General features: G+C 40.8%; 1 protein-coding gene across 2 annotated transcripts in view; it reads left to right on the top strand.

The window, feature by feature from the left end:
* Positions 1–13,948, top strand: part of csmd2 (CUB and Sushi multiple domains 2) — a 288,152-nt gene that overhangs the window by 228,675 nt on the left and 45,529 nt on the right. For both annotated transcript variants that reach the window (XR_007139415.1, XM_047808186.1), the window contains exons 46-47: positions 1,727–1,840; positions 10,562–10,750. Coding sequence is in view for 1 of the 2 variants with exons in the window: in XM_047808186.1 (XP_047664142.1) it covers positions 1,727–1,840; positions 10,562–10,750 (303 nt within the window). In the remaining variant the exon portion in view is untranslated. The remainder of the gene's footprint in view (positions 1–1,726; positions 1,841–10,561; positions 10,751–13,948) is intronic.

Here is a 13,948-nt window from a genome sequence, read left to right as displayed (position 1 = left end):
ACACACACACACACACACACACACACACACACCTCCCTCAGCACTAACACACTCCCTCCTCCAGAACTCACTTTGAGGAGGGAAAGCTGCTTCACCGCCAACACAACAAATCCCAGAGGGCTGTGCTCATATGCTGATTCATTGCCAGAGCTGGAGAATTGGTTCATACCGAATTCAAAACAGGTTATCTCATTGTCATGCTTAAAACAGCATGATTATCCTATATTTCTTTCTTTTTTGCTATTCTGTAATTCTGCTTATAAGCCCGGTTTTAATCATCCCAGTTGCACAGAATGCACTTGTTTAGTAAAATGGAGCATTATTCATAGACGTTTCATTTGATGACAGTCATTTATTTTGAGAGAATAACTGTTTCATAGGAGTTTGTTGACGACTGCCATTGTGTTTAATGCTTCAAAATTGCGCAACGGTTCACGAGTTTTTCCTAGTTTCTTACTGTAGGTGTCGGTTACACTTTGTAATAAAAAGAGAAAAAAACATCAAACAAAAATTTTCAAACTTATTTGTTAATTGATTTTTCATATGAGAATAAGTTAACTGCAAATCTTTTATTGTTCCATTTATCTTGTTCCGTAACGTGGTGAATCCAAATGTTATGCTGGGAACACTGAGCATGACAATTAAATCCACCTTGAATTCGAACCAGTCCATCATAGGGCAGTCTACGGACACACAATCGCACACTCTTGCGTACTTAGGCAAATGTAGTGTACAGTAGCTACCTTTCTACTGGCATGAGACCCAGGGAAAACCCAGTAAACTCTGCATGGAAATTGACCCGAGCTCAGGATCACCCGAGTGGTTAAAACACTACGTACGTGCCACTCAATATGCAAAGCAACATCCTTTGATGTTTCCTATTTGCACATTTAAGGTGTTTTTTATGTAAAATTAATCATTTCAACAAACTCATTTTATTCTGAGTAAAGAAACAATAAGACTACAAGAGTGCGGTACCGGGTCTTAACTAAACAGCTCATGTAAAGGACTCTCTGCAAAGGCCGATGCAAATCATAATCATGCAATCAGGACTCCGTGGAGGTTTAAACAACAATTCTATCTCTTGCACTAACTCGCTCTGATTCTCTGCTGTTTTGATCATTGATTATGCACTACATTAGCTTAATTCACTGCTTTAGCAAAGACTGTTGTCTTAGCAGTAAACACACACACACACACACACACACACACAAACACACACACACACACACACCATTATCCTCTCTTCGCTAGTCTGTTGTCACTTTCTGAATTAAAGGATATATTATAAATATGCCGTTAAATCCATTTAATTTGTTTATACATACAATTAGCGTAACATACCCTGTGTATTATTTTCTTTTTCTGCTCTGCAACTGTTACTAAGTTCATGCATAATCTCTATTCTGCATTCTCAGGTGAGGTTAGAATGAAAACTGTGCTGTGCTGTTTCCCTAATTACACTGCAGCGCAGGCATGTCAAGTCTCCCTTTGTCCTTTTGTCCCTCCTTGTATCCTTACGGTCATTATATCAGACAGTGATAGGAAATGCACTTCATTAAGCCTTGGGCAAGACAGAAATTACCAGTCATTGCTGCTGTTGATCTGTGCAGTCTGATCTATTTGTGGAGCTGATTGTCTATTAAGTGTGCCAGGCTTGCACTGAGATCCGAATCGAAATTTCAAAGCCAGAATGTTTAACGTTTTATTCTCTGACTCTTTGTAGGTGATATAGTGCGTTACAGATGTTTACCAGGGTATCACCTCAACGGGAACAGCATCTTAACCTGCCGTCTGGGCACGCACCTGGAGTTTGAAGGACCTCCACCTTCTTGTGATGGTAAGGATTTGGTATCCTATTTGAAACATGTTACATGCCTGTTTAGTTTTTTTAGTAGTGTCTGAGTAGTCTGAGTAGTGACTACAGACACACTTCAGTGGTTTTCAAGAAGTGTTTAGAGAGTAATGAAAAGAAAGCTATCTTGAATGGACTGACCTGCCCAGTCGCATGACCTTAACCCAGTTAAGCTGCATGGCAGGGCATCATGGAGAAATCCTCAGAAATCCTGTCTACAATAAATGTCTGCTAATGTGGTTCTTCTGATGAGCATTTTATAGCTGCTCCTTCTTCTACATCATCATCTTCCTCTCCTGATTTAGAAGAGGATATGAGGATGTGCTCATTCTGGAGCTTTCATTCAAATGACAATTTCGACTGCTTCTGCTTAGTAGAATAAGTAATTTAAATGAACTACAATTACTTGTTATGTACAAGAGTACTTGCATTCAGTGCCATGATCGTGCACACCCAGTAGTTCAGTGTAGAATTACACAGTGTAGACTTCTGTCAACTGACTTTGGTTGTCCACAGTATACCAAATAAGCATGAATTATTTATAGGAAGCACTCATGAATAATTCAGATTAATTAATAAAGAATTGCTGTGAAGTCCATTTTTTAAATGTATAGATTACTGTATATGATTCAGCATCAATTTATTCTCATAAGATGGACTAGTAAGCTTTTTTTTATAGATTTATAAATCTTTAAAGTGCAAGATTTTGCCAAATAAAATACTATACTATAAAACACACACACACACACACACACACACACACACACACACACACACACACACACACACACGCACACATACACACACACACACGCACACATACACACACGCACATACACAAACGTACACACGCACACACATACACACACAAACACACATACACACGCACACACATACACACATGCACACACACACACGCACACACATACACACACGCACACACATACACACATGCACACACACACACGCACACACATACACACACGCACACACATACACACACGCACACACACACACACACTCAAACACACACCACCATCATTGCACCCACCATACACACGCCACACAAATACACACACATACACACACTACACATCACACAGTACACCACACACCACACCACACACACACACAACACGCACACAAATACACCACAATCCACACACACACAACACACAACACACGCACACGACACACCTACCCACACGCCACCAGTACCCACACGTACACACGCACACACCACGCACACCCACACACACACACGCACACACATACCACACCTACAACACCAGAACACACACACACTCATACACGCACACACATTCACACACATACACACTCACACAAATACACACACATATATACACACACACACACACACACACACACACACACACACACACACACACACAAACACACACACACACACACACACACACACACACACACACACACACACACACACACACGCACACGCACACATACACACACGCACATACACACACGTACACACGCACACACACGCACACACACACACACACGCACACACATACACACACGCACACACACACACACACACGCACACACATGCACACACATACACACGCACACAAATACACACACATATACACACGCACACACACGCACACACACACACACACACACACATACACACACAAACACACACACACACACACACACACACAAACAAAAAGCCTCAGATACCAGTATCTTCACTAAGACACAGACTTTCTCTTACTGTGGTTGTTCTCCCTCAGCATGTGTATAAAAGGTGGTTGGACTGATGAAGTCCTACAGAAGAGACACCTAATAAATGTGACTAATTACAGACAGGAATAATTAGTAGTTCTAGCATAGGCGGGTATTACAAGAAACAAAGGGTGGAAGGGACAGGAGCATGAGAGAGAAGTAGGAGTGTCTGATTTGCTTTTCTTTAGCCTTAAACATGACCTCCTCACCCTTCACTCCAGAAAGCTTGACTTAAACTGGAGAAATTCTTCTTATCATTAATTAGGGGATAGTGACAGCTAATCATGCCAGCTATGTGAATAGGGCTTTATATTGAAGGGCATCATGGCCATGTGACACACATTACATTCAGTTGTCAGATACTTTATAAAGGCAAAGCTTCAGAAGAGCAGGGGTGATACAGTGTGTATAAAGGTTAGGACGTTTTCAAGGGCTCTTCAGTTCTCGGTTTGGTTTTTAGTAATTTTAAGGAAGAGAGTATATTGAATAAAGGTTGCTGTTGGTGGTTCTTGTTGAGCATTGACAAAAAAAAGCACATCAAAGAAGATTGTTCCATCTAACCAGCTAAGTCATGTGGTTTTAGGAAAGAAAAGACAACAGGAAAAAAGCTAGTACACAAACAGAAAAGGAGTGGGAGAGTAGAAACAGGAAGGGGGTGAGAGGAGAAAGAGGCACTACTCATTGAAATGCAAGAGATAGCTAGGCTGCAGCTGAACCCCATATCACGCTCCACAGTGTCTCACTGTACACTCTCATCATTCTCCTGATTTCTCATCTCCCTCCAGGTCATCAGTGCTTTCTGTTTGCTATCTCTGACTAACAGAAAGGACCTCCGCTTTTCCTGACTCACAGTACACACACACACACACACACACACACACACACACACACACACACACACACACACACACACACACACACACACACACACACACAGCCCCAGATACATGTATCTTCCAAAGAAACATTGGTAATGCATTGTCCAAGGAAAAACATTGTGTCCAGAGAATAGGATTGGGAATTAACATTGCTTGAATATTTCTGAATTGCATTTTATGCAGCTGAGCTACTGTACCTATGAGCATTGCAGTCACAGTGACACTGAGGTTTGCCCATGCAAACACCCCCCAAATCTCTCCAGACTCATGGATTGGTGTTCAACTGAGCAGCAAAGCAGTGCTAGCCGTCACACTGCCATGGCAACGGAGGGAAAAAGTGGAATGCTTTAGGCTTGCCAGGTTTTGTCTTAAAATCTGTTGAAGACAAATCCTAACTGCAGATAGTTAAAAAGAGAAATTCCAATGGATAAACAGAGAGATCGGTTACATTAGTGCTGACATTATTTAATTAGCATTAACAAGCCATTAACTTAGGCATTGTCACATCCCTAACCAATGTTATGTAATTAAAAATCATTTAGCATGAACATTAATTAGCCTGAGTGTTTATTTCTTTTTTAATGATACTTTAGTTAAACTAGGTACACCTACACTGACTCCTTATTCCATCCGTAGCTAACAAATAAGCCCAGATAACAATTCTAACAGTTGATGATTTACTGAACTTTAATAGTCTTTCTCCCTTATACCACCTTTGCCATCACATATACTACACAGAGCTTAACATCTAACTTAGTAGTGTACCACAGAGCTAAAAGACCTCCTGTGGTGAAATCAATAGAAAGCAATACATGTCACTGCTGCAGAAGCTAAATAAATAAAGGTGTGTTCAGAGTGTGGATATTGTTTCCTGCCTGGTGTTTTCAACAGTTTTATAAACCTCAGTAACCTGAGTCACATATTTCCTTACAGCTGGCCATCGACTTAATGGAACTCACATGTGTACATATGTGTAGATTTTATATCTAATATATGGCCAATTATATCCAACATATGGCTGAAAGTGTTTTGCATCAACATCAACACTGAGTCACCTGGTCACAGACTTGTGATCAGCTTAGAACTCAGTTGGGAAGCTTTTTTTTTTATGCATAAATCAAACAAGGAAAATTAAGCACTGGTTTAAGTGTTTCAGGAAGAGGTAGATCTTCACCTGTAGTTTGAAGAAAGATAGTGACTAGGCTGAGATGGTGAAGAGATGGTGGGACGAGTTGAGCAGTGCTGGTACTGTAGATGTGTGGGAACATGATGCAGTTTGAGTAGTGATTAAGGGCTTTGAGGTAAGATGGAGCTGGTCCATTTTTTGGAATTGTAGGCCAGCGTCAGTGTTTTGAATCTGATGCTTGCAGCTAACGGAAGCCAGTGGATGGAGTGCAGCAGTAGAGTGGTGTTTAAGAACTTAGGCAGCTGCATTTGCTGTGGACGAATTGCGTTCAGAGGTAGACCTGCTAGCAGTGACTTGCAGTTGGCCAGTATCGAAATGACAAGAGACTGAACAAACACTTGAGCAGCCTGTGTGGATAAAAATGTCAGAATCCTTTTGATGATGTAGAGACAAAAAGGACAAGAGCGTGTCATATTAGGAACATGCCAGAAAAAGGACAGCTGGTTGTCCATGGTTACACCAAGGTTGTGAGCATTGGCCAAAGGGAAGATCAGAGAGTTGGGCATGGATATTGTGAGATCCTGATCTGGGGATGAATCACCTGGGATGACCAGCAATTCAGTTTTGCTGGGATTGAGTTTCAGCTGACGAGCTGTCATTCATAATGGTACGGTATGTCCGATATGCTGAGATCCGAGCAGACGCCGTGGTATCTGAGGGAGGAAAGGAGATAAGTTGTGATATCAACATAGCAGTGGTAAGAGAATCCATATCAAATGAGTCACACGTGACAAATGCTGCCGAATCGATTGTAAACAATGCGTTCAAAAATTGAGGATGGGAATAACTCTTGAAGGTAGTTGAAGGTACATGATCAAAACATGACTAGTGCCATATTTTGACTGGTGCCAGATGAGACACATCTCTTTTGAATTTGACACAGGGAAACTAAATGTGTCATGTTCATTTGTCTATACACATCCTGTAATTGTTGTCATTTTTTTTTCTGTCCACAGTTTTCAAATCAAAGTAAAGTTGATGACCCTTTCTTAGTGGAAAATGTTAATTAGCGGTCATCTTAGATGCATACAGAAAAGGCTAAAGGACGTCCAATTTATGTGCCAGGAATTGTAATTTATGCTGAATACCTAATCTACATCAAATCTGTACTATAGGCCGAGGTCATGGCTGAATCATAATTTACAAATTATAATATGTCTTAATATGGTTTTCCAAATGAAAACAGTTTTCCAGCTGTAATCATTAGCATGAGATCCGGCGAGTAGTTATTAGTGTACGTGTTTACTGTGTATTTTATGCAATACTATGCCCACTGCTTATGTAATTCCTGGTTCGCGTCTAGTAAATTTTATGCATAGTCACCACATCAGTGTAAACAACACAGACAAACTCATACAAACATACTGTATGTAGTAAATATTGTGGTTCTGAATCATGTGTCTGATGCTTACCTGAAAAACATCTTTCTTTATGCCGAGATGATGGGAAAGCATGAGCATCTGTATGCCACTATTATTATCTCAGTGATTTAATGAAACCTTTTGCACATTTTATATCCCCATGAGCTGTACAGGTTCATATGCCTCTGTATTTGACTCTCATAAATGAGATGTGTCAGCGCAGTACGCTTGCCTGGGCACGATATTTGCTCAGCACACTAGTACATGAAAGCTGCTCGGATCTGCCCAAAGAGGAACACTTAATAATGTTCTTACTCCATAATCAGTGTTCAGTTTGTATGATGCTAAATATAACATTTTTCTAATTTAATTATCTTTTCTTTTTTTCTTTTTTTTGTCCTTTTGTTCTTTTTTTTCTTTATTTTCTTTATTTCTTTTCTTTTTTTTTTTTTTTTTTACAATTAAACACCTTTTAAGCTTACAGCAAAATATGGCTGATTTGCATCCATTCCAATGACATGATGATATTTATTTAAAATTATGCTTTTTAATGAATATCTTATCAATCTCTAATATGGGTATTTGAGTTTTACGTTCAAAGTGGCATCGTCCGTCACACAGTATTACCGAAAACGAAAAAGAAAGATAAAAGCACCAGATTTGGAAATTGAATGTAGACTCTTGTGGAACATATGGTATGGATAGTTGGATTATTTCTTGTGGGTGAATTTGTTCCAGTAATAAGCTTGAGTGAGTGTTATTTTAAAAAGGTACAATTCACATTTCACCTTACAAAGGATGACTCTTGGAAAAGAATATTTCAAGCAGGAGATATTAAGTGGATGCACACAGTAATACCAAAGTTATCAAAGTGTTGTAAATGGAAAGGTGAAATCCAGTTATAATGTGCTGGGACAGGCATAAATGCTGTTTAAGTGCAGTAGAGAGGTTTTATTGTTGTTTTAAGTTAACTGCACATAGGCAGTAAAGTACACATTATGATTTTTTTTATATATATATCTTTGCTTATATTTAGAGAGAGCGAGAGAGAGAGAGAGAGAGAGAGAGAGAGAGAGAGAGAGAGAGAGAGAGAGAGAGAGAGAGCGAATGAGCAAGGTAAAGAGAGAGAGAGTGCGAGAGCAAGTGTTCAGTGAGGGAGAGAGAGTGAGAGAGTGTGAGAGAGAGAGAGAGAGAGAGAGAGTGAGTGAGAGCTAGAGAGAGTGAGAGACAGAGAGCGAGGTATAGTGAGAGAGAAAGAGTGAGAGAGATGTGAAGGTTTCAAATATTTCTACTCTACAAAGCAAAGTTTATCCAAAATGTAGGAATCATTTACTGCCATTTTTAAAAAGATATTTTACATTTTTTATTAACTCATGCGCTCACATGTGGACAGCAAGCGTGGATATAAATGCACTGTTCTGTCAGCATAATAAGATCAGGACTATCCTGAAACTTGACATCTGTGCAGCTGTCATGCAAAAAATGGTCATTATTTGAAGGAAGATGCACAGGTCAGTGATTGGATTTAATAGAGCATTTAGTCTTTTCTCTCTTCTAAACTTATGAGATCAATATTTGCATTCCTTTATTTACACACATAAGTAGATGAAAGGAATTATAAGCCAACAGTCTATTGTACCCTAAACCTTTTCCAAACATGTTGAGACCAAAGCGGTAACTCAATCACACTCACACCATTCAAACTCTGTAGCTCCAGTAGATTTATTTGGAGAGTAAAGAAATGGAAAATCCATAGTTCATTTCCAAAATCCAGGTATCATGAATATTTAATCTTAATGTTTTTTTTTTTTGGTTTTGTTTTTTGGCTTCTAGTTTGCTTCAGAGAATATAGTTTAGAGTGTCTGTGACAAGAGAAATGAAATGGAATATTAAAAACATTTCAGAGGTGAGGCTTTATCCTTCCGTGTTGTTATTTATTCAGACAGCCAGAGTGTAAATAAGAGACATGCTAATACCCATGTGGAATAATGAGATCAGACTCTGCATAAAGCCTGATCATTCAAAAGATAAATGTGGGAAAGTGTCCTGGTCTCACAAGTGCACTGAACAAGTGTCATGTCTGTACAGTATATAATAGTTTGGGGTGCTGCATGGACTGTAAGTAATAAAGCATGACAGAAGGTGCAGCAAAATAATCAATGATGGGGTGGTGTGGTGCCGTTACTACTCTAAATTTATAGCACTACTTCCTGTAAAGTGTTTTATTACTCCTATACCACAGCAGCTGGCCATCAATTATATATCTTTACTTATTAAAGGATGACACATCGAGGTAAGTTCCAGTTATCACTATAGCTACTGTACTATAAACAGTCATTTCTTCACTCTCTCTCTATTCTCTCTCTCTCTCTCTCTCTCTCTCTCTCTCTCTCTCTCTCTCTCTCTCTGTAAAAAAAAGCAGTTTGTCTTGTTACTAGGAAACCATAATACTTTTTGTCTATTTTCATGTGTATGAAAACATAAAGTTAAAGCTTTTTCTCCGACTGTTACAAACACTGACACTGGCGAATCCAAAAAACTTCAATATAACAATAATTACTAATCAATAAAATTATTATCGATTAAATTAATGATCAATAATAATTAATAACACAGGTTGGGGGTTTTTTTTGGTTGTTTTTATTTGTCTGTATAGTGCATCCACTATGCAAGCCCCTTTGTATTAGAATGAGTGCTTTAATATAATCCACACGATCTAAGTTTTGTGTTGTTACAGGAAATTATTCAGTGGTTTCTAATCAATCAGAATTGAGAATCCAGTTATGCTTTGGCACAGTATGACTCCTGTTTCATCACAGGCCAAAGAGACTTGTAAGAAGGTCACAGAAATGAGCTCCACATATGATATGCCAGTTAATCCTTTTCTGGAAATATGTCTGGGAAGCTATGCACTTTTATAACTAAACACACTAATGGATAAATGAATAATCAGTTCAGACAACAGGGAGACTTGTGCATACACACACACACACACACACACACACACACACACACACACACACACACACACACACACATACACACACACACACACATATATATATATATATATCCGACTTCTGACTTCCAAACCTCAGTACACACACACACACACACACATACACACACACATCATGATGAGAACAGAGTCTCACATGAATTTGTCAAATATTCTTTTATTTTTTCCAGGTCAGAGGTCCTGCTTGAAGTACTAAAATGGTAGAACTTAAATTGATTCTAAGTTGTACAGAGGCTCGGCTGCTGGCTTTCTCATATAGCATTTAGAAACCCATGAAGTTTATTATTGCTACTTAAAATTAGACTGACAGTATACTAACTTCAGTTTTCTTGACATCACTGTTGACCTGCGTCTACAGTGACTAATTCCTCTGCATGACCTCCAATTTCTTGTTGAGCATAAGTAATCTCTCTCTCTCTCTCTCTCTCTCTCTCTCTCTCTCTCTCTCTCTCTCTCTCTCTCTCTCTCTCTCTCTTTCTCTGCTCCTCCCAGTTTTGTGTCCAATGAATGAGGTACTGACAGCTTCAACAGGAGTGATACTGAGTCAGTCCCCAGGCAGCGGCTTCCCTCACTTTGAGTCCTGCTCCTGGGTGGTGAAAGTGGAGCCAGGCTACAACATCTCCTTCACTATTGAGTATTTCCAGACCAGCAGACAGTTTGATGAGCTTGAAATCTTTGATGGTGAGTGTATGGTTTCAGTCCTATTGGATATGATGTCATCACTAATTTGAACAATTTATAGTTACATTTACTGCTATGCTACATCTGTAAGACAAGACACTTTTCACTCTGTTTTTGTCTCTTGAAGTTAGTGAGACAAAACACAAATTTAAATGCAGCTTATCATGTCTACAAGAAAACAGACAGCCCACGATCATGAACGTTCTTACGTTTCTCTAATATATATTCCTAACAGAAATCATTTATCATATCAATCATTACAGGTTTTCTTTTTAAATAACAAGACAAGTGCAATCTATTTATTTTAAGCATTAGATTCTGTGAAGCATCAGCTTTACAGCTTTTACTATAGAAATAATTTCCTTTTTTAAAAAGCACAATAATAGAATGCTTTTATGAGAGAGAGAAAAAGAGGGAGAGAGAAAGAGAGAGAGAGAGAGAGAGAGAGAGAGAGAGAGAGAGAGAGAGAGAGAGAGAGAGGTCACATACTGAAGCTGAGAGGAGGATGCAATTTGTTACGAAACTAAATGTGTACTTTGTGTTAAACAGACGACACATGGGGGTTTAAATGAACACACTAATCAAGGGGTAAACCGAAAACAGGTGCAGGAAATAAGGACACATTTGGGAAACAACCAACGACAAGACATGGGCAGAGATAACACATGAATCAAACAAAACCTATGGCAATGAAAACAAAATAAAACACATTAAAACATGGAAACACACTGTAGAGCTGCAGGCTGTGTAGCTTGGCTCTGCTTGGTACGACCGAGGATTCATGACAAGATCGTATCAACGGCGTTATTGTCAGAGTTGCTCTGTTACAGAAAACTAATCAACACCTTCGGATTCAAGAATTCAACAGCTCTGTTGTATAAAATATAATTCACATCCAAACTTCTTCATTCTAAAAGCTGGATACAGTAAATACATACTTACATATACTAGTTTTATATTGTTTCCAAAACACTGCTAGATGACACATCCCTCATTACCGTATACAGTGTTATGGCTTTTATGTGGTTTATTTTCGTTTTTATCACGTGTTGTCACTGAATAAATCAACAAAACAGATTAGGTGAATATGCCAAGCCGTCGCATATTTTTGCCGGAGTTGTGTGTCCGTGATTCAAAAAAAGACAGGTAGGACAGAAGCATCCTTTTTCACACAAGTCACACAATGACATCCAGACTTGAAAAGGCAGTGGAAATTGCTTTAGTCTGTAAGAATGGTGCAAGGGCAGCTATCGGGTCATGGCCCACACTGTGGGTCAAAATGCTTCCATTTAGGGTGAGATTAGAAAGTGGATTAGAGAGCCAACAGGTCATTGCACATACACAGAGGGTCAACGCATCGTGGGCATTAACGCAAGAAAAGATCACTGTTTAGTGGCCAAAAAGGAAAAGATTCACAATCAACCTTCTTCTTTTCTTTGTTCCTGTCTTCTTTGATTGTATCAAATGTTTAAATGATTCGAGCACATGTCTACCAATTTAGTGCTGCATGAGTTCTCTCATTGCAGTATTGCATAGTGCCAGTAGCTTTTATCTTGCTCTGAAGCACCCGAAATTTAATTTGATACACCTCTTTTCTGTTTTTCTGTTCTGTTCTATTGTTATGCGTTTTCACACTTTATATGGATAATTAGACTTCAAAGCTATGAAATAGCAAAGGTCAAAAAAGCATTACTGAAAGTGAAATGTGGATGGAAGTGTGCACACATAAAGGCTTTAGTGCGTTAATTCTTAAGTATACTTCAGTATCTAAAGTTATCCTCATCAGGGTGTGTCAGGACCCTGGCAGAGGTGGCTTGGATGTGGATGGGGCAATCACGTGACACAAACAAACAACAAACGCATATGGCACCAAGTAACAGGGTGATACTAGTGCCTGCATATTACACCACACACACATATTCTTCCAGTCATTTTCTCCTAGAAGACATTTAAACCGACCAAAGCAAGTACTTCATGTTTTTGGAAAGAGGAAACCAGTGAATCCAAACAGCAAACCTGAAAGTAACCAATAACCAAAACCCTCAAGCTGTGTGTAATGTGTCTGTCTGTGTTTTCCCCTTGTTTCTGTCTGCCGTCTTTCCCTGATGTTAATTGTTGACCCCGCCCACCTATCTGTTACCATGGACACTAATTACATTCATTCTCTTCCCCAGGTGTTTTGTCTTAGTCCTTGTCTGTCTCTGTTTTGTGATTGGTTCTCGTTCACCATATATACTCTGTCTGTTCACTTCAATGTTGTTGGTCGTTGTTGGTGTTGGTATGTAGTGTGTTTCTGTTCGATGTTCCCATTGCCTGTTCGTTCTGTGTTCTGCCTTGTGTTGCCTGCCTGACTGTTTTTCTGTTTCGTGTATTGGCCGATTAAAACTCTAAAAACTGCATTTGGATCCTCACTCGCCTGTTGTCTCACCGTGTCACTCGTGACAGAACCCGGTCGGCTCGGCAGGTTCCGTCGACCCGGTCGGTTCCGCGGGTTCCGTCGACCCGGTCGGTTCCGTCGACCCGGTCGGTTCGGCAGGTTCTGTCGACCCTGCAGGTTCCGTCGACCCGGTCGGTTCGGCAGGTTCTGTCGACCCTGCAGGTTCCGTCGACCCGGTCGGTTCAGCAGGTTCCGTCGACCCGGTCGGTTCCGTCGACCCGGTCGGCTCGGCAGGTTCCATCGACCCGGTCGGTTCCGCGGGTTCCGTCGACCCGGTCGGTTCCGTCGACCCGGTCGGCTCGGCAGGTTCCATCGACCCGGTCGGTTCCGTCGACCCGGTCGGCTCGGCAGGTTCGGCAGGTTCCATCGACCCGGTCGGTTCCATCGACCCGGTCGGTTCCGTCGACCCGGTCGGTTCGGCAGGTTCTGTCGACCCTGCAGGTTCCGTCGACCCGGTCGGTTCGGCAGGTTCTGTCGACCCTGCAGGTTCCGTCGACCCGGTCGGTTCAGCAGGCTCCATCGACCCGGTCGGTTCCGTCGACCCGGTCGGTTCGGCAGGTTCTGTCGACCCTGCAGGTTCCGTCGACCCGGTCGGTTCCGTCGACCCGGTCGGTTCAGCAGGTTCCATCGACCCGGTCGGTTCCATCGACCCGGTCGGTTCAGCAGGTTCTGTCGACCCTGCAGGTTCCATCGACCCGGTCGGTTCGGCAGGTTCTGTCGACCCGGTCGGTTCAGCAGGCTCCATCGACCCGGTCGGTTCG

Source organism: Tachysurus fulvidraco, chromosome 24 (genome assembly GCF_022655615.1).
Source record: "Tachysurus fulvidraco isolate hzauxx_2018 chromosome 24, HZAU_PFXX_2.0, whole genome shotgun sequence".
Classification (NCBI taxonomy): Eukaryota; Metazoa; Chordata; class Actinopteri; order Siluriformes; family Bagridae; genus Tachysurus; species Tachysurus fulvidraco.
Note: the sequence above shows the minus strand (reverse complement) of the source record. Positions and strands in the feature narration are given on the sequence as shown.